This window comes from Lontra canadensis, unplaced genomic scaffold, assembly GCF_010015895.1.
Source record: "Lontra canadensis isolate GAN:19392208 unplaced genomic scaffold, GSC_riverotter_1.0 scaffold59, whole genome shotgun sequence".
NCBI lineage: Eukaryota > Metazoa > Chordata > Mammalia > Carnivora > Mustelidae > Lontra > Lontra canadensis.
Window position 1 is genome coordinate 8571939 of NW_022631053.1, and position 25638 is coordinate 8597576.

Sequence of the window (25638 nt, forward strand, 5' to 3'; positions counted from 1 at the left end):
CACCCCAGTGCACGCAAGTTAACAAGTTCTGGGCTGGGACTGAGGGAATGGAGGATGTAGGGAAGCACCTTGACCATGGCAGATGCTTTGGTATGTTGATCACTTGGATAGGCAGGACCCCTGCTGGAAAGGCACTCCCCATGGGGACTCACAGTGAGGGCACCTGCTGTTCTCTCAAGCTGTACAGCACCGTCCTGTTGGGCAGGCTGGGCAGTGAGCCATTCCCAGGGGTGCCAGTGAGCTGATCTGATGGCTACAGGGCAACTGCTGGGAAAGGGATGGGCTTATCTTTCCAGACCCTTACATTGATAAAAATGTAATTTTAATCCCTTGATTTCATTTTTTTTTTCAAGAAACCACCTATCTTTAGAAGAGGTAAATTAATTATCCTGATCAATAGGAGTTCCAATTCTATTTGAATCTGTACCTTTCCCCACTTTTGTCATCTTACTCCCTTGAGATTTGCAAAGCAGTCAACACTGATTAGGCACAGAGGATTCCAGGAGTGTTCCTGGAAGATAAAAGGTGTCACTGTGGATTAGTCCAAATACACTTCAGGACCCTGCTATCTTTATTCCAATCCATTAAGAGTATTTCTTTGCGATGGAAAGATAGGCCAGAATGAAGACGGAAACTATTTCCTCTCATTAAGTGCGGTTTCATTTTCTGTAGGGATGTGCTAATACACCTAAATATTGTGAATTCTTGGGTCTATTTGCCGCTGAATACAACATTCAAACTGAATTCTGAGTTAGCTATTTTTAATCACACAAAAGCTAGTACGTCTAGTCTTTAACGAAAGTACTGTAAGGAAAAGAACTCTGGGATCGATCTGGCCACGTGAAGAAGTGAAACACCGCCTAAAAGGGGAGCATGTGCTTGAGAAAAGAAAGAATGAAAATAATCAAACGGAAGGACAAAAATCCATTCAGCTTTGGAAGAGGTGGTTTTTAAGCACACTGCGAGATACTTTGTGTTACAGAAATTCCAATTTATCAAAAAAGGGTAACATTTCTGGCTTTCCAGGTGATTAGTTTTATGCACTTCTTGATCTAAATTTTGCATTTCCCAGGTCCTGCATGGCAGGCTGAAACTGAAAAATAATCTCTATGAAAATGGCAATAGTGAAGACACCCATTTGCCAAAGTGTTTTAACTTAAACATTCTCATTAGTGATTCATAATATATTTTGACAGAGTTAAATTCTGTAAAATGCTTCTCAGAACATAAAGCTCTTATTCTAATTTTGGTCGTAAATTGTTCTCTACCACTGCCCCCATCCTCTCAGCTATGACCCCCATATTTTTTGTCATATCTTTGAGGTGATTCTCCCGAAGAAGCTTTTGGGTTAAGTATTTTTCTCTCTTGATCTTGCTCTTCGTGCTTTTGGATACATCTGGGATGGCATAGGATACAAAGAATTTCACAGAGTAGATGAGATGCTGTGGGAGAGAAGAAGAAAAATGTCAATCACAAGGAAATGGTGGGGAACACAGAGCTCTTTTCGTTTTTGTGTTTTTTTGTTTTGTTTTTTGTTGTTTTTTTGCTTGGTCATCCCAGCAATAGATCTGGAAAAAGTGGTGAGTATTCTCCATACACAACCAGTCTCTCCTACACCATGTGGCTCTGCCAAAGAGCTACATTTTGTTGCTTTGACAATTTCAAGAACACTAACACTCACCCTGACAATGCTATAGTATTTTTGTGTGTGTTCCTTTCCTATCTCATTTCCAGGCCTCTTCCCCCAAAGATTAGCACTAACTAAATCCTATCTGTGTGAGTCTATCTGTATCATTTTATTTTTGAGAACCTGTTTAACAAAATATGTATATAGCCCCAAATAATATATTGTTTAGTCCCCCTTGATTTGGGCTTTATAAAAAATAGGATACTGTATATGGTCTTTTGAAAATTACTTTAAAAGATTTATTTACTAGAGAGAAAAAGAGTGCACATGAGCAGGAAGGGGTAGAGGGAAAGGGAGAGAGAATCTCAAGCAGACTCTTCACTGAGGACAGAGCCCAACACGGGGCTCCATCCCATGACCTCAAGATCACGACTTGAGCTTAAACCAAGAGTTGGATGCTGAACTGTGCCACCCACGCACCCCTAAAAATGACATTTGCATTCAAAACTAGTTTCTAATCTATCCATGTTATTGTGCGTAACTACAGTTTGTTCATAATTCTGTGTAAGAGTCTCCTGTCGATTCCCCCATCAAAATGTACTGGGCTTGTTTCTAGTGTTTCTATTAGAAACAATGATGTTAAGAATGTTTTTGCATTTGGATTCTGGAGGACATCTGTGAGAGTTTCTCAAGGCGATGACCTAGAAGTGGAACTGGAAAGAGTCTGTTAAATGAATATTCAAATTTCCAAGATGGTACCAAAGTCTTTTCCAAAGTAGTTAATCCAGCTTCCACCTCCACCAGCAGCGCATGATGGTTTCAGGGGCTCTGCATTCTTGCCAGCATGTGTGGTCATCGTTTTTTTTCTCACCAACATAGTGATTATAAAATGCACTTTCATTTTAGTCTTAAGTTTCTGATGATTAACGATACTGAACAAGTTTTTATTTGTTCCTTATGCCAAAGTCTCTGACCTACCGAGGAAATATATAACATACAATGAACATCATTAAAAATAAATTGTACATGGTGTTCACGTGATAAGTGCGTGGAGAAAGCAGTAAAGCAGAGTAGGAGTTTTTGTGTTAACGTGGGAGGCCAATTTCAGATGGATTTTGTACAGATCAGACTGGGTATGCCTCACTTTGCCAAGGCTTTGAGGAGGTGAGGGACCTAGCCATGCAGACATCAGGAGGAAAGGCATGCGAGGCAGAGGGAACAGTCAGTACAGAGTCTGTGTGGTGGAAGCCTGCTGGCTGTGCATCAGGAACAGCAGGGGTGGAGGGATGTGAGGGACGACAGAGAGAGGTAACCGAGCATGGCTAGAGTGTGTCAGGCCTTGCACAGCACTGAAAGGACTCTGGCTTTTACTCTGAGTGAGATGTGAAGGCAGCAGAGAGCCTATTTAGGAGCCCACAGCCCTAATTCAGGCGAGAAATGATGGTGGCTCCAACCCAGTTATAGAAGCAGAGTTGGTAATGGTCAGATCTGCAATGGACTGTCCAAAGAAAGCCAGCAGCATTGCATGTGGGGAAAGTGGGGGACTCTTAAGGGCGAAATTCTTAACAACCAGTGAGGTAGCTACAAATGCCATGACTGAGAGGGGGCAGACCCACTGTGGGTGGAACATTTAGGGCAGTATGGAGAGGAGAACATTCCAGGTGGACTGAAGAAAATATGGGCATTTGGGGCGGTAGATGTATCTGTTAGCTATCCCAGCAGAAAGGTCAAGTAGACATTGGATTCGTGGGTTGAGTTCAGGAGAGAGGGGTTCTGGAGATACATATATCGTTGAGTCACTGGCATATACATGGCATTTAAAGCCAACGGACTGCGTGAGGTCTCAAAGGCTGTGAGGAGAGAGAAAAGAAAGAGAAGGAAGGGACTAAAGAAATTATGAAGGGATGGCCTAGTGAGATAAGAGGAAAAGGGGAAAAAAAAAAAAAGTTTTCCTGGGAGCCAACTGAGGAGGAACTTCAAGAAGGAGAGAGTGATCAGCTGTGTCAAAGGCTTCTGATTAGTCAGGTAATGGGAGAGTGGAGAATATGTGAGATAAGAGTGTGTCTGAAAGATGGAAATTATAGAGTAAAGGGGCAAAAGCTGATGATGTAGGAAGGAGAGGTTCTTTTTTTTTTCCCCATCTATATTTATAGATGTGGACTTTCTGTATTATGCTACCCTTGCATTTCTGGGGTAAACCAATGTGGCCTGATGTCATCTTTAAAAAATATATTGCTAGATTCAATCGGCACATTTTAAAAAGATCCTTGCATCAGTGCAACAAAGGAGACTGGATTATAATTTTCCTCTTCCTATTCCTGTCTGATTTAAGGATCTAAAAGGAGTTGGAGAGTGTTTCTTTTTCTGGTCTCTGGAGGTAACTAAAATGATCTGAAAGTATACTTCTAGAAACTGGCATCATTCTCCTACAAAATCATATGGGCTGGCATTTTCTTTATGGAAAGATTTTTCAATTACTCAAAATTTCAATTCTAGGTTTATAGTTCCCTTCTTTAGCATTTTAGAAGATATTTGACTACTTGCTTCTGGCTTCCATGCTGCTGTTAAAGTCTACTCTCATTTCAATTTTATCAGTCATCTGTCCTTTTTCTCTGGTTGCTTTTAAGATCTTATCTTCAACGAGCTGCACTTTTGTTACAATCTCTGTAAGCCTGGATTTCTTTATTCTGCCTGATGTTTGCTGTGCTTTCTGTTCTGTGAACAGATCCCTTTCATTTCTTTGGGAAGAATTTTAGCCATTAATTCTTTAAATATTGTCTCTCCTCCTTTTTTTTCCTTCTGTGGATTTTTAAAAAACTGCTTAATCTCTTTTTCACATTTTCCATTTTCTTCTCTCCCTGTGATGTGCTGGGAGTAATTTTTTTCAGACCTCTCAATTCATTCATTCTTGCTTCAGACTTCTGTTTAATCCATATGCTTTTTCATTTCAACTATGTATTTTTCAAGATTACCTTGTAATTTTTTAGTTTCTTATTGTTTGCTCATTTGTCAATCATTTTTTGTTTAAACATATTCATACACATTTTAATTTATAATTCCTAATGTGATAATGCATACTCTTTAAGTTATTGAGGATCCAAATTATTATTTTCTTCCCTCTGAATCTCACTTGTGGTTTTTCTCATTTCCCCATGTTATTATTGTTCATCTTTGGAAGCTCATATCTGATTATTTCAATCTGAGAGAAAAATGTGGTCTAAACGGAGGACATTCTTTTCTCCAGGGAATATATGCATTTCCTTCTGCTCTGAGACAAATTTAGCTCTTTGTGGGGGTCCTGGCTGAATCCAAGAGTCTCAACTTTAGCTGGTCCACCTTGGGGCTGACCCGCTGCTTGGCGCCCTTGAGACTCTAGAGCGAGGAGCTGATGACCATCCCCCACCCCGGGGCGTCCTCAGAGGCCCCTGTGCCTCAGGGGGTGCTCACTGCTCCAGCTGAGCCATCACCTTTCTGTCCCTCTTTGTAGATTCTCATCCCTTTCACTGAGCTCAAAAATGCAAAGGAAATTCTACTTTAAGCTGACTGTGAATGTTTTGTAGTGAAATGTCCTTCAGAGTATCTAGTCAGCCATGATTTCAGAAGCAGAAGTCAAAACACTTTGACCACTACATATCTGAATATAAACTAGTGATTCTTGCTGATGTAGCAGATACTCCAGGAATCCTCCGATGATGGGGAGCTAAATGACAACTTGTTTCCTCTGCTGTTAATGTTGTGTTTATTTGTTTTTTTTTTTTTTTTTTTTTTTTAGTAAATACCAAATTAGAAAAATGATCAAAGCCACGCAGCCTATCCGGCTTTTTTCTTGCTAACAGATCCTCATTTTGTTCAGAGCAAACCCAACACGTCCCATCTCAGCCTACTCTGTTGCTTGGAGGAGCTGTGTGCCCTGGAGGCTTCTGGCAAAGCATTTTCTCTCCTGACAAAAAGGAACAGATATGGAGAGCGTCCCTTTTCTTCCTCCTTACTGTCTAGACCCTGTTCGTGTTCCACTGGGACTTGCAGCTCTCACCCTGCAGCCACACACACGACATGCTGAGAGAGAGAGAGAGCGCGCACGCGAGTGCAAGTGCCAGAGAGTCAGAGATCCTGTCCCCGTCAGCGAGCTGGTCTTGATTCAGGAGCCACCACCTACTATGCTATATGAGAAAAATCAACCTTTAAGAGTTACCCTAACTGGGACCACACCCATCAAGCAACTTCTGAGCCTTCACAGTTCGGTAGTGGTTATTCCCTCTGCGTCAGAAGTAAAGTTGCTTAGGTCGATTTCAAATTTATTGCTTCCTCAGTCATTTTAAGAGCTGGTTAATTTTAGGGATATAAAAAGACTATTCTAAGAGGTAGATTATGAAAATGTAATAAAAATACTTAATAGTAGTACAAATAAAACTATGACAGCAATAAAATTCCTCATGGGCAGAGATCACATCTTAGTCGTCTTCAATAAGCCCCTTCGTGGTCTAGAATGCAGCCCAGCACCCCCAAATTTTTAAAAAGGGCAATCAATACTGCAGTGAGTGGCACCGAATCCCCCTAGCACACAAAATGCTTTCACCTTTTCAAGCAGATAACTGATTTCATTTCATTAATGAGAGCCTTATGGGTGTTCGCCTGTTAAATTTCATTAATAGATGTCCTAAAATAATTGCTAGCAAGAGAAAAGAATGTATTTTAAGTCCGAGTTGGCAATACTTAATGCTAATGAAAGGTCTGCAAACATACTGCCGTATCAGCTCTTTCAAAATATACTTCTTTTACCTCCATGACAATGATGAAAGCCAGCTTGGCTGCGATCACGTGCCAGTAGTAGATGTTGTGTTTATACTGCTGTTCGTGTCCAGGTGGGTTCCGGAAATCACGATACCTGAAAAGTAAAACAGGGATATCAGGAGGTTCTTTTTGATTAAGTAGTGAAAGCAAGGACCCCTTTCAAAAGAGGTCCTAATTAATGCACTGCTTTTTCAAACTGGACATCCTATAAATTTTCTCCAAGAGTTTAATTTGGCTACAAAATCCTGAAATAATGAGTCCAGTAATACTTAACATAAAATAGGAAGATGATGGTAATGTCATACACCATATGTGTAAAAAGGAAAGTATTTAAAAAATTTTTTGTCAGAGTTTTATTCCTGCTTTCTCAAAAGAGTATAAAACTAAAACGATGTGGTGTATTTTCACAAACAGGATTATAAATTTATCTTGTGGTATCAGCAGGCTTCCCTCAGCTGTGGGCTACCTCTCCCTCTAGAGAGGAATGCCCGATTGCTTGTTGTAATATAATCAACCTAATTTCCTTTTTAGAGGTCAGGAGCTACTGCTGTTAGTCAATTGCCCTCAGGTAGCACATCTCAAATTTTCTGCCTGTAACCTTTTAGACCTGGAAGAGTTTAACTACTCTTTAGAATGACGTCAAGTAAGAGTAAGAAGATTTGATATGGGATTCTGAAGAGGCTCTAAAAACATTTATTTAGGGCTTATTTCTGGTTTCTTGGTTGTGCTGCTGAGACTCTGAACCAGAGAAGGGTTTGAGGAGTTGAACTAAATGAGATTTAAAATCCTCCTTTAGGGTTAAGACACTGAATTAAAAACAAAACAAAACAAAACAAAACAAAAAAAAACTTTAGGACCCGTAGTCCACAAACTTTATCAAGTAGTGATTTACTTGTTTATTGTCCACAGCTGACCTCACCAGCCACCACAATCAATGCAGAGAGGCCTCATGGAATGCTTTCGAGAATGCTGCTAGGTGAGCACGAAGTCTTCACATTTCTCATTTTTTTATTTCTTGGAGTGAGAGTGCTGCTTTGTTGTCACTCAGCACATCAGCTTGTGCTTGAATAACAGATTAGTCATTACAACTGAATTGACTTGTTTTTGGGAACTCCTTGAGTTTCTTCCTTTCTAAAATACAAACAAGACTCTTCTCCTGGGTCAGTTTCCCTGTGCTCATTTGAAACTCCCATCTTTAAATGATGCTTTATGTTCTGATTGGTAAATTCTGACCCCAGCCTGTATTAAGTTTGGCTGAAAAGAAACCTGGAGCAGGGGGTGGTGGTGAGGAATGTCTCCACCAGTTTTATTTAGAATTACATGACAATAAAAGTCCTTTAAAAGAGGAAGTACATTTTTAAACATATAAGCAGAACTTGCCTGCATGTGGTAGGGATAACAGCCTTAGGGTCTGGATTTCCCTTGCTTTGGTTTTTGAAGTCTGAGACGTTGAAGATGGAGAGAGTACTGTTAATGTATCCTTCCATGGTGTAATGGGTGTGGTTGCCATATGGAGGGACGGAGAAGGACCAGTAATACACCAGGCGGGGGATCATGTCAGATGTGAAAGCAATAATCATGGCCTGTTTGGGGAGGAACACAAGAAGGGGGTTGTTAATTTAGAGCCTCTATAGCTATGGTTAACAAACACACCAGAATTGTGTGTTCATTGGTTGATTTTTTTTTTAAATGAAAGATTCAGAAACTTTAATCCTTTCCTAACCGTCAAATGGATATAGATAGCCAGCGTCCTAAAGTCTTTGAGCAATGCTTTAAAGGATAGTTACTTCCTCTTGGTCTTCAGTTCACATAAGGGCTGTCCAGAAGTCCATCTGTAGTCGAAAAGCAAAGGTCTGCAAGTTGCCTCTTAGGTGTCTTAAGTACAGTAACAGTAATTGTAGACCAGGGTATCCTGGATTAACTCAAGTTGCTTGCATATGTTGCATATAAATTAGGTTTCCAAAAATTAGAATATTATACAACTCAACCTTGAAACTCTACTTGATATAATTTTAATCTTTCTTTTATGATTGAGAAGGCCCTTTTGTCTAAGTAATATTAGGGTCAGTATTACAAAAATAATGTGGCCTTACATAATTCCTTTGTAGAGTTTACAATTGATATAAAACTCATTTTTAAATCACTAGCCTCTTAAAATTAACTCTATTTTTATAAATTATAAATTGCATAAAATAGATTTTCCTTAATCTAATAAGGGCCTTCAAATTCATACTTTTTTCCCCTAGAGTATCTTGACTTATTCACATCAACCCACAGTCCGATTCTAAACCGTCAGTATATACTTACATATGTTGCTTCATTAGAGAGCAAACATTTGTTATTAATTTTAAAATGTAGGTAGCAAGAAACTCTTGGGGTTGCACCATTCATATGGTCAAGTGTATGCCCGTTTTAATGGACTTCGTGTCTAAGCCTCTAAACTTCAGAAAGACTAACTGAAGAAAGTCTAGCGTGTTCCAAGATTAAAGGAATAAATTAAGATCAGTTTTAAACCTGAGTCTGTGTCAGGCAGCCCTCTATCAGGATAGAAGGGTATTATGAAGTACATGAATTTTTCTCTAAAATTCTTTAATTTGGGCTTTCAACTCTCCAATGTATAAAATTGGTTTGAAAGAGGGAGAACGTAAGGAATATACTTTAACCCAAATTCTATGTGAACAAACAAACTAAATGATTCATTTACTGAAGCAGAAAGACATGTTTTTGGCACAACATGATTTTTAATAGTGTTCATCTAAACATATGGTTTAGATGCAGTGAGACCACAAGTCAACAAACAAGATCTCAGCAGAGCAAGAAAAACAACAAAGGGGGCTTTCCTATTGCAAAATTACTCCCCCTAATAGAACCAGCTTTGTCATTTCCTCTGACGTATGTGTGTCTGTTTGCCTCTGGGTGGGGTTGGGGAGGGATGTAGGACAAGAATATTTTACTTTTTCCAGATTTCAATAGTTTAACATTTCCTGTTATTTAACTATAGCTTTTTACAGAATCACCTGCAGATGTGTTCCAGAAGCTACAAACATTCCAACAAGGAAGAGAATTCTCTTGTCTTCTGACAAGACCCTTGTTCCTCCTGAACTGAGCTGCTTTGAGACACACTGCAAAAGTGCAAGTAAATGCGGTGTGCTGCTTTTCCATTTCTGTCAAAATAAATTAAAATCGGTCTTCAATGGCAGATACTGTGGCCTGATACAACCTGTCAATTCAGTCTATTATTGTACGAGCTGCTGGAAGATGAATGATTTCATACCGAACTCTTGCTTGATGTCCATTTTCATCCCTGGTGGCTATTCTTTTTCTCCTATAGTTGAAAGTTCTCCTATTAAGGAAAGTTAGCCCTCTCTGTGCCCAGTAGATGGTAGAGGCCTACATTAGGTATAGGAGGGAATGATATACATGGGCCATTCCTACAGACACACAAACATGCAACAGGACCTGCAGCCTGGAAGCTGGACCGAATCCTAATAATATGGGGAAAAGGATGGTCTGTAGTTCAATGATCTAAAAAGCAGTTTTCCTAGGGTATGATCTAAAAAGCAGTTTTCCTAGGGTATAATAAAACGATGCCTAAGTTATGAGAAAAAACTACTACTGGATAAGCACCAATTAGCAAGCACGCAGGTACCTGTTTACACACCCACACACCCCCCAACACGGTAGCCTTAGAAACACAGCAAATACCCCATTTGTGCCAATGGAGTGGAGCCCTGCTGGGGATATCAGGAGAAGGTGCCTACAACAATCAAACCAGAGTCCTGGGAATGGGGAGTACAAATCATCTGAAGTTTCCGGTTAGCTGAAGTTCAAACAAAAACCCTTTAAGTTTCAAACCTTGTTGCTTAAATATTCCTAAAGTGCCAGGTCCACATTCCTACCTTGCTTCGTGCCGTACAGCATCCTGAATGTGACAGACTCATTCTTTTATGACTGTAGAACTTGAAAAGCCTCACTGTCCTATTTCTGCACATCAGTCTTCATTTCGTAGCACAGGGGATGTGGAAGGTGTGGGTTACTTGGGTAAATGGAAAATGATATAACCTAGCAGTTGTCTTTTGTGTGCAATTTGCAACTTTCTTCAGAAAGCAGGGATAGCATACGATTTGGATAACTTGAGGGTTCTTGGCAGGGGGTGACAGCTGGGTTCCAGAAAATTGGCTTGATTGTGTAAAACTGTAACCACAGCTCAGTGACACATTGTAAAAATCTTGTGCCTTTAGTTTAGATACCTGTCAAAGTCTACACAGTCACTGTTACTGATGATGGGTGATGAAGAGAATAACAATAGCTAACACTGCATGAGGACCAGGCTCCATGCATTAACTCCCTGAAGTCCCTGGTTACTCTTTATGGTATATAATAGTCTTAAAATATGCAGCAAGGAATTATTCAATCTACAAATGATAAACTGAAGCTCTCCAGTGTTAAGGTCTGGCCCAAGGTCATGCAGCTGGGAAGCTACCGCAGTGAGAGCTGGACTTTGGGTCTGACCTGTGTCCGCAGTGCTGAACCTGACCAAGAGCCTGACCCACAGGCACTTGCTGAATTCTGTTTCTACAAGTGCTTGTGGGAAAAGGCTGCGGACTCCGGGGAAGTGTGGCTTGACAAAGAAATTAAAACTCGGATATCACCGTGTTGGGATTGTGACCTGAGAGTAAAATGGTTAGTGAAATAAGGGAGGAAATAGCCCCAGTTGTAAGGATATTTCTAGGGAAGGTGGTCATTCCCCTATTGGGCTGGAATGGAACTTTTTCTCCCTGAGAGCTCTTTTTGGCCTGTGTTTTAAAAAAGGGAGAGGGAGAAGGCAGGGGGAGGTAGGGGGTAGTGACTGTTCAGATTGGTCCAAAGCCTATACCCGTTATGAAGGACTGTGTTCTGTTCCCCCAAGCTGGGACACATACAAGGTATGAGGCTGCTTAGCTAATGACCAGTGAGTGGTGAGCAAAGGCCAAGGATGGGGTGGAGAAGAGAGATGGGACCCATTTTAAAGCCCCCCTCCCTACAGAACCTCTGCCCTAGGAGAAAAAGAAGGTAACACGTGAATGGAATGCAAACTGCTTATACATACACCATCATCAAATAGTTAATATTTTCAGTTAATAGTATGGAATATATGGTAAAATAGAAGGATAGTTCTTAATTTAGCATCCTCCCACTACAAATGGACAGATTACTATCTCTGTTTTAAAAGCACTATTGGGGGAAAAAAAAATAAAAGCACTATTGGATAATAGTGAGAGAGAATTGGTACTTACTCTTATTACTATTACTGTGTTTCTATTAAATAAAACCTTTAGCAAATGAACAATAATAGCATAATGGTCACTCTTAGCAACTGTTCCTGTAAGAGGTCTTGATTTATAAGTCACAAATAATATAAACAATGAAGAACATTAAAAAATAGTAATAATCACAGTTATAACAACTGTTTTTACATAGAAATTAGTATTGGCATCTCCCTCCCATTCAAAAAAAAATATAGCAAACATTTGATTCTTTAGGTAGCAACACTACTGCATTTTTGGATTTCTCGAGCTCTTTACCCTGGGAAGCCTAGGTGTACTCACATTGGTCACCACAGCCAGAATTGCTATTCCTTGCATGATGGGCTGCCACGCTCCGATGTCTTGGGCTTTTTCTGGAACCATGCGTCTATACTGGGTAGTCATTTTCCATGCGTCCACTCTTATTTCCAATATATTGTTCACCAGAGCCAACAGGGGGGCCAGTGGAAAAGAGGCCACAAATAAGGTGACGAACCCAAACTGAATAACTGTCAATGGAATGGACACGCATCATGGAGCGGTGGGTGGATGGGAGGACAACACACTCTCCTTTACTCTTATAAAGACAAAGGCAAACAACAAACTGAATCCCAAAGAGAAAAGACATCCATGGTAGTAACAATGTTCAACAGGGAAAGAACCTGAACCAAAGACAAAGGTGAAGTGTCTGGAAAGAAGACTGGTTAGAGCCGGTTTCTTTCATATGTATACACGGAGTAGGAATCATATATTTAAAATCTTTAATCAACTAAAGTTATTCACTGGCAGTAAAGTTGGGACACTCCAAGTATATTATCCATTCTCTGTGGAAATAATAGAATGTTGGAAGAGGATTTGTGATTTAGGGTTAAAAAAAACAAACAAACCAGGAATATTGTGGAAGCATCTAACAAGTTAAAAAGAAATAAGAAATGGACTTTTGGGAAAACTCTGTTTAGGGAATGTTAGAGGAAATATGCTAGAGAATGTTAGAGGAAATATGCTAGAAACAGGCAAATGAGCGAGTTCCCCCCGAGTCTGCAAATGCAATGCAGTGCATTCAGAGAATTTGTAATATTATTACAAATCGCAGACAGGTATGTGTTGAAAGTGGCCTAATAAGGCAAAATATACTTCTTTAGGAATTTTTCTCTTAACATTGTTGCAGTCTATGTGGTCACAGTAAATAAAAATTCAAGTGATGGCTTAGAAGTTCTTTTCTTCCTTGTCTGTCATTTATATGGCATCACTATAGACAGACATCAGAGATTTGGGGTAAACTGTACCATGGCAGGGGGGGCGGTGTGTAGTAAAGTTTAGGAATGAGATGGCCAGAGATCTAAAAGAAACTTTTACTTTCAAGTAAACTAGTACAGATATGGAAATAAGGCTGTGAGTAGAAGATTTACAGCCTCTTTACAGCTATGGCTCAGAAAAGGGGCAGGGACCAATCTGGCCAAAAAGGGCAAGACTATGGAGGGATGTGTGGCTAGAAGGAATTGGCATGTGCTTCTGGTCTGAGAGGCCAGGGTGTGTTGCAGAAGAAGAGAGAGGGCTGGAAAGATCTGGTAGGTCCTCAGGCCAGGCAGGAGCCATCACCTTCAGGAAAGACAGGCAAGGACCAGAGCTGGTGATGTCAAAGATGTTGACACTAGTGCTTGGTGCTGTGCTGCTGACTGTGTCTATGGACCACCTGCCCCTACATGAACTCATCTGCCCACAGGGGCCAGGCAAGAATAGAAATGCATGGAGTGGGTACAGTCAACTGTGGCATACTGGCAAGTCCGTAGGCTAATGAAAGGGACTACTCACAGTTGCCACATCGGAATGAGGGTCTAATGTTGCCAAATCTCCTCGTTATTCAAGAGAAGCCAGAAATTAGGACTATACTGGTAATTAACCCAGTTAAATAGCCCAAACAGAAAAGGTGCCATTTAAAATAACAATAAAAGTTCAGACTATTTAGGAATAAATTAGTGAGAAATGTTGACACTGATATGATAACGGCCTAAAAAAATAAAAACAAATAATGATAAATGAATGGATGGATGAAAGTCCCATACTCTTAACTGGGCTGACTGAAGTTGGGGGAATCATCAGTTATTTTCTCCAAAATAGAATTTCAAAATCTAATGCAAATTTAATTAATAATCCTCAATAGATTTTTTTTTTTTTTAAGCTGAAAGGTGATGCTAAAGTTTTTCAAGAAATCTACACAACTACACAGGTAAAATAATGAAGAGGGATTCTTGAACTGACAGGATGAGAGACATTCCGAGAAAGGCTAAGGTGGGACCAGAGAGAAACCAATGTGTATTATCACATGATGGCAACTGAAACAGTTCAAAGATAGTGCAGTCACAGTACGAAACAGAAGAGAGGCAGATGTCCATGAGATTTTACTATATCATAAAAACTGATACTTCAAATCAGTGGATTCAAGTATTAGAGCAATTAGCTACATCACTGGAAAAAAAGGTATGGAGTCTTCACTTCTGACACCAAAATAAATTACAAATGGATTAATTTAAAAATAATGCACCAGAAAAATCAACACGGTATATAACCTGTTTTGATGTTCAAACGAGAACTTTCTAAACTTCTGAAATCAACAAAAAAGACCTATGGGTTCTGCAAGGCAAAAAACACACACTGCAAAAACCCAAATAATCCTTGACTCGAATTTTTTCAGGACCCTATATTGCTCTCTACCACTCTGCTTTCTTCTTCACTGTGCAGTCAAGCTTCTCGAAATACCCCCTCAATTATTTCTCCACCACTCCTTCCTTCCTTAGAGCCACACCTCCTGCCTCAGCCCTCGTGGCGCTCACTCGGCAGCGACGGCCTATTCCTAAGCCAGCGTGCATTTTCAGTCCTTATTTGTTGGATTAATAGGCTGTTTTTGTTACGGCCAAATATTTCCCTCTCAGCGGAATGCTTTTCCCTCTTGACTTCTGTTTTACTTAAAGAATCTAAAAAGCCAAGGTGAGGGTTGTGTATGTGTGTGTGCGTACACGCCCATGCACGTGCACACATTTTTTTTTTTAAAACGCTACCTCGCTATAGGGTGCGGCTTCTACTTAACCCCACTGTCCAGCAATGAGGCAGGGGCTTCGGCGCTCACTTCTCTGTGTATTTCACATCATGCTCCTTTTATTCGGTGTTCAAATCCCTCTTAAGCAATGTTATCACGCACCCTCTCAGCTTCTGTGTTGACACAACCCTCTGCTACGTCTCTTCCAAGTGTTCTGCTATTCTTCTTTCTCTTTGTGGATCTCTTTCCCCATTGACCCTTCACATGACCCTTCCCCCCAGGGCCTCATCATCAATTCTGTGCCTGGCAGGCCTGAATCACTTCCATGGCCTCACCTGCAGCTCCTCTGAGCTCCTGATGGATCCAGCTTCCTAATATAGACATTTCTATGGACACATCCTGCAGACCCCCTTACACACAAAATACCCAATGCCTAACCATTTTCTTGAAACCAACTTTTCTCCTTATATTCCACCTGCGTATTCTATCTCCTGGAAATTATCTCAATAATTCCATTACATGTAATTATTATTATATATTATATATATTACTATACTAGTCATGTCTTTAATACTTATTAAATCTGTCTCCCTGATCTCTACTCCTATGCCTACCGCCTCTACTTAGGTGTGGGCATTACCCAATTGTGTGGGTTGCCTGGTGTAGCTTCCCCAAATATCATTTTCATTCTAAATACCTTTCATTCTGCAGCAGAATGAGCTATTCTTTTTCAAAATAAACATTATATAATTCTTTTGCTTACAAATATTCCAAGCATAAGTTCATTAAGGATAAGTTCTAGGGATGCCTGGGTGGCTCAAGTTGGTTAAGCGTTTGCTTTCGGCTCAGGTCATGATCCTAGGGTCCTGGATTGAGCCCTGCATTGGGCTCCTTGCTCAGTGAGGGCCTGCTTCTCCCTCTCCCTGCCCCACCCCCTGCTTGTTTGTTCTTTGACAAATATTAAAAAAAAAAAAAAAAAAAAAAAGGATAAGTTCTACTCCCCTGGCTAAGCAAGCATTATGACATAGCCCTTGCTTCCCTTATAGTCCTACCTATGGATCCTTTGTTCTTACCATACTTTGTTTACTTGCCACTCTTTGAACTGGCCAAGCTGTTTCATGCCCTGGTACTTTTAAATGGGTCTGCCTCTCTGCATGAAAGGTCTAGTCCCTTTCCCATACTTCAGATAGACAACTTGCACCCATCCTTCAACGTCCAGTTCAAGTATCACCTGTTCTAGGAAGTCTGATCTCGTCCCTTGGCTCTGTGAGGGCAGACACCCTGTCTTACTTGGTTTCGCCACCAACTGATACGGTGTTTGGTATGGCAGGTGCTCCATAAATGTTTATTGGATGAATGAATGAATGAATGAATGAATGAAAAAAGAGACAGAAGGCATCATCAGGTGGTGGGCATCAAAGCAGGTGGTAGGCAGAAACAGTAGAGATGAGGGAGTGGGGGAAGAGAAGCCTGGGTCCTAGAGAGTATAGGGGTGCTTAGTGGGGTGAGCACTGGAGAGACAGGAAAAGGGGTGGGTACGAGAAGATGCTGAAGTGCTGACAGTAATCATAGTAAATTAGATGGAGAAAATAATAATGGAAGGTCGTTGTTTCAATGGATCTTTTAAAAAAGTAACTTGGAGATGGAAGAAAAGGAGGTCAAGTTAACAAGGGTAGAAGAGGCAGGGCTAGAGAAAAACAGGGTCCACTCTGCCACTTTACTGCATTTAATTTGTGGCACCTGCCCCCCGAAGCCACCACTGAATTCTCAAGAGAGTTTCTATGCTGTGTAGTGCTAGGAGCACAGAATGGTTTTCTTATGGCTTCCAGATTGTAGACTGACAGGCTCTTTCTCTGTATCCTGTGTCTGAATTCTCAGAAGGTAGGAACATACACCTGGGGAGGCAATTTTGGTTAGCACACCAGGGTTACTTTAATCATCTCCAAGGATGGTGGACAGAAATAGATAAATAAAGTAGAAATTTCACCCAAAAATAAAACCCCGAAGACATGCCATAAAGAACTTCACTGGGATGCTGGGGGCCATGTTAACACAAACTCGACTAACAGCTGTATGTGTGTATTGAAATGCCAAGCTCAGGTCACTTAAATATTTATGAGTACCGGGTCCAGACCATGGTGTTCCAGCTGAGGGCTAAAAGATGCAAAGGTCTTGGTATCCACCTCGAGGGGAATCAGTCTAGCCGGGGGGACAGGCACACACAGAGCCAGATGCCATCAAGGCAGGAAGCAAGCGCTGTTAATGCCTAGAGAAAAGAACAGCAAATCTGTGTGAAAAGCTGAGTGTTACTGCTGAGGCTTGGCAGGAATTCCTCAGGTAGAGAAGAGAAGGGTGTTTTAGGCAGAGGGGAGCTCTAATCTTCTCCATTGGACAGAGGGGAACAGAGGTGGTGGCGGAGTATAAGGCTCCAGGGTTGTCTGGCAGAAGATGGTTTCCCTCAACAGCTAGGAGGCATAATTAAAAAGGTAGATGGTGGTGTCATTCACAGATATGGGGAAAACCAGAAGGAAGGAGCTGTGGTGATGAGACCAAAGGCAGTCTGTATTTATTTTGGAGAAACAGAAATAATTCAAAAGGTACTTGGCAATTCTATCTCCCACAAACTAAAATAACAAAAAGTAGAATTTGCTCTGGTGTTGAATACCAATCAGACAGCCTACTCTCAACAACAGATGAATTTTTCTAATTCATTTGGTATTAGTTAGATAATAGGAAAACAATTCAATGATCTAAAAAAAAATGTCTTTAACAGTTATTATTCCATCCTTTCTTATAGGGTAGGATGAGGCCGAATTATTTTGTTGGTAATTATTTTAATGAGATTATGAAACTCAAAGTCATGTGAACTTCTCCCCAAAGCACAACCTTTTCCTATAACTTCTTTCAACACTATCTATTTGACTAGTCAACCACAGAAAAATAACTTTTTCCAAGCAATGTTTTTGGTACTAAAATAACAAATGATATTCTGTCCCAGAATGTTGTTGTTATTAATGCTGATAATAGCTCCAATAAGAAATATTACAGTTATGACTCATTTTGGAATCAGAGGTAATTGTCTTATAGTCTTTTTGAAAATGAACAGAATAAATAAATAAATACAGCTTCTACATTATGTACTGAAGCTATGCCCTTAACTGAACCTGGTCACGAAACATAATGAAAGCAAAAATGAAATTCAAATCAAACTCCAGGCTGCAAAGTACTGTTGACTGAAGAAACTATAAGACAAACCTTTCACTCACTGAAGGAAGCAGATGTGTTGCATGTATAATGTATATTTTTAAAAGCAATTATATATAGAACGTGATTTAATAAAACCATCCTCTATCTGCAGACTTGTAAACAGGAACCACAAAGGGGTATCTTTGCAAACACACAAAACCCTGTTTAAAAGCAAGGCCCATCAACCAAAATGTTGTGCCTCGTTTTCTATTCTCTTAAGCTTAAAAAAATTGTAATTCAGGGCAGTGGTTAGCTGAAAGTGCAAAGATATAAAACATGTAAATAGTAAGCCATCCCACGGATACAAGTGTGTCATGCATATAGAAAAGACAGTGCTGGGTGCCTGGGTGGCTCAGTGGGTTAAAGCCTCTGCCTTCGGCTCAGGTCATGATCCCAGGGTCCCGGGATAGAGCCCCACATCGGGCTCTCTGCTCTGCAGGGAGCTTGCTTCCTCCTCTCTCTCTCTGCCGGCCTCTCTGCCTACTTGTGATCTCTGTCTGTCAAATAAATAAATAAAATCTTTAAAAAAAAAAAAAAAGAAAAGAAAAGAAAAGACAGTGCTTCCTTTGGAAATGTTTTGAGATGTGTCCATTTAAAGACACCCAAGAGCTCAGATTCAAGTCCAGCGGAAGAGAAACACAGCCTAGGCAAATACTGCGTAAGTGGACAACGGCATTCAAGAAAGAAGGGGCCTGTCCTCAATCTTAATTCCAAACCAGCCCACTGTTAGTTCTAAATTCAAGCCAGTGATCAGCCATGAGGTCACTTAAGGAACCACACAGAAAGGATGGGCCAGGAGAAATAGGTACGACTGTCAAAAGTAGGTGGGAGGTGTGAAAGGGGGAACCCTGTGATCCTCCCTGCCTGGAAACAGCGTGCTCCTGCAGGCTGTCGGTGCAGCCTTGATTAAATGACTCACTCAGAAGTGTATCGGCCAACAGCTGTGCCTGTGTGGACTCCAGCCCAAGCTGAATCACCTCTAGTCATAGCTGTGAGTTCGTTCTCAGATGGCATGTAGAGCGCACTGAGAACGGTGAGGGTGGACCTCAGTGAGTTTTCCATCGGACTGCGTAGTAATAAACCTTTAGCTCTGTACAAACAATATCGACAAAGATACACACAGTCATCTTAGTTTAAAGCCTGACTGTGTAATTTTATCTAGTAGAGAAAAACACGTTTTTTTTTTTCCATTTCACTATGCCAGGTAATTAATTATGTGGGATCCAAAACATGTTCCAGTATGATTTACGTCACTAAGGACTTACTCATTTCAAGATATTCATAAAACAATCCCAGTTTGCCCATGAGCTGCAGGTGGTAGTCTTGTTCCCATCGCGGGGTCATTTTTTCTGCTCCAGAAACTGTGCGACATCGTCCAATCAGGTTCTTGACCCAGCTGCCAAAAAGATCGAACCATAAATTAGAATAGTATCGATTATTTTGCAGATTTCTCAAGCGAACCACACAACCTCCCCAAGAAATTAATCGCTTGTTTTCATGCTAAATTTCTATTTCTGCTTCTCTACCCCCAGATATTTTGAAAACCAGTACTACGTACCAGGCTTTATTAAAAACGTAACTGCTACTGTTTTTTTCTCCCAGCTCCTTTCCATATGGTAGTTAGTTTTTAGAAATACTTTTCTCTCATTTGATTAACTTTAGGTTTTTGTTTTTTGTTTTCCCCCATTTGGCTGCTATTATCCAAAATGGCCCTTCTAGTATGAAATAACCGGAGAAGAAAATACAGGCAGACATGGTACGGGAGCTGATGATCCTGCTGTGGAGAAGAATGAGGCAGGGCAAGGAATGGAGATTGTCTGCATTAGTGGAAGGGGGAGAGGGGTGATGGCAGAGAAGGGCTCAGGTGGAAGAGTGATATTTGAATAAAAATGTGAAGGAGGCAAAGGGTACAGTGACTACAGAGCCCCAGAGGCAGGAGCAGGCCCCTGACTTTCCTTCAACAGACAGCATGGCGCCCGGTGTGGTCCTGGGTTAGCAGGAAACTGCTATGGTGGTTCTGAGCTGTGGGGAGCCCAAGAGACCACCATGAGGATCTGGGCATTTTTTACTCTGGGGGAAGCGGAGAGCCATTAAAGGTTTCTGAGAGAATGGGGATATATTTTCATTTTAGATGAAACAGGTCCAAGACCCTATTTTAAGCTGAATAAATCAAGGACCCGAGAAATGACAATGCCCCACGCTCTGCTCTATTGGACACCGGCCCCACTGAGTCGCCTGTTGTCTTTTATGTTACCTTCTTCCTTAATGCCTCCAGACAAATGTGTCCTCCCCCCGCCCCCCACCCCCGCTTTTAGGGCAATTTTTCCTGAAAAGAAATTGAAGTTGGCAGTGGCACGAAGCGTGCACCTGTAGCCTAAAGAACTGTTGTCCCCTCAAGCAACAGCTGGCTTGTGGTTTCCTCGTGGAGTGCAACATAAGAGGCATGACAGCAGCAAACAACTTCAAATACAAATGTCTGGGCTAAGCTGTGGATGATCCAGCAACATGCTCGCAGGGATTTTCAAATTCAGATACTGAGAAGGCTTCACCCTAAAGATAGCCCTAGTGGTGTTGCACGTGCACACGTGCGGGTGCTGCACACGCACCCCACATGGAGAGAGGAGCTACAAACAGCTTGTCATGCCAGACATCTGTGGTAACCCGACCGACCACCCCCTGAGGCGCACGAGGGGGCGACTGCTCTATGACAGAACACGCCCCTGGCTTCACAATCTTGCACCACTTCTTTCTCTTCTGTGACATTAGGGACACAGCATGTGGCTTGGGAAGTGGTAGGGACATGGTCTCGGACACCCCTGAATCCGAATCCACACTTCACTGCTTACTACCTGACTTTGGTCATGCTAAAATAAAATGGGGTACTGAAGCCTATCCTGTCCAGGGTTTCTGTCAGGATTTAATTATCCAGAACAGATAAAGTATCTAGCACATTTCCTAATGCATCAAAACCCCCTTCACAGGATTTTCTTTTGACCAATACAGGCTCACTGGCTGAGGCCGATGGTAAACCCAGCCTCAGTGACTTGGAATCTTGGCTTGGGGACACAATGCTGTCTGGATGGGTGGGTCCCACTTCAGCACTTAGAATGACCTGGAAGGCTTGTTGCTGTGCTCCTTCCTGTGCCCCAACCCAAAGCTCTGTAATCAGTCAAGTCTAAGGCAAGGTCAGGCACCTGCAGCTTTGGGCATGATGAGGGCCTTGGGACACTGGTGGCATCATCCATCACCCTTCAGGACACCCAGACTGGAGACTCCTGGTTTCTATTGTCTTATTTATTTATTTTTGCTCACACTTCCAGCCTCAGCCTCTTGAGGGATTCCTCTCCACGCTCCAGAGAAGCATTCTTTTATGACTAGGGATCTAAATCCATTCCAATTTGGACTGAGGATGAAACTTCTGTCCTGGCAACCACTTGTATGACCAGCTCATCTACCCATTTCCCTCTGGTACCATACTGCCTTCCCTCACCCATAATGGGTCATATTAGAAATCCTTCTGACTAGCTTCCTTTTCTGAGCTACAGACTCTGAGCCTCTTGTTCCATCTTCCTCAGTTGAACCACTTATCGGTAACAGGAAATCTTGGGCTTTCATCCATCCATCACAGTCCTTGGTCTTTTGCGTTTTCCAGTGGGTTATGAATCTAGGGCAGAGATCTCAATCTTGACTGCATGTAGAATCACTGAGATAACTTTTTAAAAATACTGATACCAGACACTTCTTCCCCTGGCCACGGTTGGAAGCTTCCTCCCTCTAGCAGAGGTTACAAAATAGTTTTCTTAGGAATTTACCATGCATACTAGCAATAACAGAACAGCACTGTAAAAAGCCACCCTTCCTGAAGTCCTTATTATGCATAAAGCAGGGCTTAAAGCACTTTACACCTCATTTTCTCTTTGTTTCTTCATTATCATATGTAATCCACATGGTACAGATAATCACTATTTCTATTTAAGGCTATTCTACAGTATTCCCACTTGCTAATTTTGAATACAAGCACCCTTCAGTATCTGAATCTATTTTACTCTTCCTGAAAGTGAAGGGTCAGTGTGAACAGTGAGGGATAGCTTTATGTAAGGTTCCTTACTCAATGTCTTTGGTTCATCCTCTAGCCAAATCAGATCTTGAGAAGGGATATTTTTTCTTATAATAGTTCACTTTCTTTAAGTAGTGCATATCCATTGTGAAAAATACAAAAACATATAATGGATGAAAATTACAGTCATCCATTATCTAAACACCAAAGAACAATGCTATTGGTATTTTAGATATTTAACTATAATTATGTTCCTTAACATTTATCATAAAAATTTCTCCAGAGTAAGTAGCTTCATGCAGCAATTGTATTAGTCTTTTGTCAGGCACAGAATAAAATTCCCGAGCATGCCTCAAATATCAAAATACTGAATGAGGCTGGGATGGTGAAAGGGCTCTGAGCTTGTTCTCTGGGTCCAACAAACAACTGTGTCACTTTGCTGATGTTATGTATTTGAAGCCTATGGCTCACTCACTCACTCCTCTGGTGCTGGGGACTGCCCGTTAAATCCTAGGTACTGACTTAGGTGCCAGGTGGACCCCAAAGGGACCTGGGTCATAGTGCAAGAGGTGCTTCTTCCTATGCTCCAGGAATCCTCACCGAGGACCTCAAATGGGGTGGCGGTGGAAGGCGGCAAGTTGACGGTGACATTCATTTCGTTATGTTCCTTATGTCATACTCAAATGGTGTGAAAACAGCTACTGACTTACACAGTTTTTCTCTCACCTCCTGTGTGTTTTTGGGGTGGGGACAGTTTTGGGTAGCAAGAGTAACTGCACTCTCTCTCACTTTTGTGGAAAGAGTGAGAAGGAAAATGGCACCTACCATAAGGAAGAACGATGGGAAGAGCCAGAGTCACTCTCTAAAGTGGCTAAAATTTAGCATTCCCAGTTTTCAGGCAAGGGGAAGAGAATTCAAAGTGTACCGCGCTTAAGTATTTTAGGCCAGGCGTAGAAAGAGCTGAACAAAAAGCTTAGCTTACTAAAATTTTGCAATGATGGCCTCACTTGAAGTGCAGGTATTAAAGCGGCCATGGACACTATATACATCGCTTATTTTTAAATATTTCATGTGAACAAGTTTCATTGCATATGAATTTCTCAGTGCCAGTTTAGGAAATATACATGTCCCCCCATCCCCCCCACAACCACCACTATTTATTTTTTTTAATTAGAAAATAGCTCTCTGACAACCAATTAGTCATCAAAATTTGGTTTAAATAACCAGCCTACTTCCTTCAGAAAAATGCTTTGTACTCATCTGAGTGAAGCCTTTCCTCTATTTGATATATTTATTTTCATATCCAATATTTGTGCATGACCTACTTCTACTCATTTGGAAAAATCTGAATATGAACTCAGCGAAGGTAAGGGTTGTTTACTGTGTAGTAAAGCCCCAAAATATTAATTTTACAGCTAAGACCAAAATCCATTTTTCTATGAGGAGGGAGAGAGGTGAGGAGGGAGCTGGGGGGAAAGAGGAGTGTCTGTTTAGAGACAGACCCTGACAGTTTACATGGAAGGTGGAGGATGAAGCCTGGTGAAGAGACATGGAAGGACACACTGAAACCTGGAGGTTTCTGCTCCGCAAAGACGGGGGGAAAAAAAAAAGAGGTTAAATGTTCTGCAAAGAGAATGAACAGGGACTTGGTAATGGGGAAGAGAGAGAAGTTAGTGGAGGGAAGAGAAAGAAAGGGAAGTTCTCAGTGGTGGGGGGAAGACAAGCAGCAGAGTCTGAAGCTACAAAGAAGGGTAATAGGAAAAAAAAAAGTCATACAGTTATACAGGACAAAAGACTTTAAAAAGATGGATTTTTTAAATTTTAAAATTAAAGTTGTTTGGGTTTCTGGCTCCGTGTCCCAAATGTCAATAAAGGCCGCTTGTGTGAGTGGTTCTGGAAGACACTGAGGAGAGGGGCCACAGCTGGCGTTAGGGTTGGCATAAGCAGAAAATATAGATGTGGGAGGCAAGACAGAGGATAGATCAGAAGTTTTGTGAGAACAGAAACTCAGAGCCAGAAATTATCTTGAAAAGTTATGTGGAATAGTCAGAAAAATGGCTCCCCAACAGATGTCTACAACCCCCACCTAGGACAAACGAATATGTTAAGTTACCTGGTACGGGGGAAATAAGGTTGTAAATGAGCTGACATTAAGATAGATTTTCCTGGATCATCCAGGTGGGCCCAGTGTAATCACCAGGGTCAATGAAAGCGGAAGATGGAGAGAGGGAAGAGCTAAGGGGAAGTGACTACAGAAGTCAGACACACAGCCACAAGGCTGGCTCTGAGATGAGAAAAGAAGCCATAAGCCAAGGAATGTGGACAATCCTAGAAGCCAGAAAAGGCAAACAAATAGATTCATCTCAGAGGCTTCTGAAAGGGACATGGCTCCTGCCAACACCTTGACTGTAGCCCACTGAAACCCGTGTCAGACTTGTGACTTCTGTCACAAGTAAGGTATTAAAATCTGTTGTTTTGTGTTTTTTTTTTTTTATTGTCTTCCCATTACCATTAGGTTGGTGGTAATTTGTTCAGCAGCAATAAAAAAGGAATATACTAAGCCCCCTGAAAATGTGCAGAAATTGAGACAGCACTGGACTCTTCACTTTGATATAAGATAGGGCTTAAGTGAAGATTTAAAAGGGCAGTGTGACCTTGGCTAACATCTGTTGCTCTCATTTCTTAGGGAAAGAACAGTAAGCCAAAACATTTGTGGTTATTATTTTAGATGATTATCTCTTAAAACATTATGTAATCTTGTGCCTGAGGACCACAAGAGAACTCTGGTTGAAAGCACATGGATTTGGAGTCCTGGGATCTTGGATTTGAATCCCACAGTAGCCTCTTGCGGATAACGCAAACATGGGTAAATCATTTAACTGCTTTAAGCCACAGAATCTTCATTTTTATAAAGGAGATAAAAATAAGAATTGTCTGTAAGATTAAATGAGAGTGATCTATCAAGCACTTAATAAAGGGACCTGGCACATACTAGGAACTCAACAAATTACTACTGTTGGTTTTTAAAGCATACTATAAGGGAGCAGAAAGTCATGAAAGCTGGGGAAATACATAGTTCACAGCCTCAACAAAGGTCATGTCTCCAAGACTAGGATCAGTTTGCTACCAATAATGGGCTAATAGGCATAAACTGTAGCAGATGGGGATTTAAGTTAAATATGATTTTTTTTCCTTTGTAACATAATTATCAAACACTGGATACATTTATACCGTTGGTCGGACCATCTTGTCTGGAGACCTATAATAAATAGAGTTTACTCCATTTTAGAGGTGGGCACGCAGCTGTGTGAACATGCAGGCAAGTGACTGGACGGGGGGGCTGTTCTCTCCTCAGCCACAGCCCCAGGATTACACAGCTTCATACTCACGGGAGTAACACCTCTTGTATGTTATTCCAGATTGCTTTGCCTCCCATGATTATCGTCAGCTGCGTCGTCAGTTCAAGGAGACAGCCACCTGGGTCACACTAGAATATGACAAAGAAAATCCCATTTAAATTCTAGATGGGTCAAATATGAAATTGGGTCACTACTTTTCTTTTTTGCTGATATTCTTCTGTTGAGGTGAAGAGACTCTC

At 41.2% G+C, this 25638-nt stretch overlaps 1 protein-coding gene across 3 annotated transcripts in view; it reads right to left on the reverse strand.

Annotated features, from left to right (window-relative positions):
• Nucleotides 1–339: 339 nt before the first annotated feature.
• The window catches only part of ANO6 (anoctamin 6), a 182849-nt gene continuing 157550 nt past the window's right edge, over nucleotides 340–25638 (reverse strand). For 2 of the 3 annotated variants that reach the window (XM_032876974.1, XM_032876973.1), the window contains 6 exons: nucleotides 25430–25527; nucleotides 19249–19379; nucleotides 12007–12212; nucleotides 7799–8001; nucleotides 6407–6512; nucleotides 340–1442 (listed from right to left, as the gene is read on the reverse strand). In XM_032876974.1, the coding sequence (XP_032732865.1) occupies nucleotides 1236–1442; nucleotides 6407–6512; nucleotides 7799–8001; nucleotides 12007–12212; nucleotides 19249–19379; nucleotides 25430–25527 (951 nt within the window). In that variant the 3' untranslated portion in view covers nucleotides 340–1235. Of the gene's footprint in view, nucleotides 1443–6406; nucleotides 6513–7798; nucleotides 8002–12006; nucleotides 12213–19248; nucleotides 19380–25429; nucleotides 25528–25638 lie in introns of those variants that run through there. The other variant, XM_032876975.1, reaches the window with a different exon arrangement.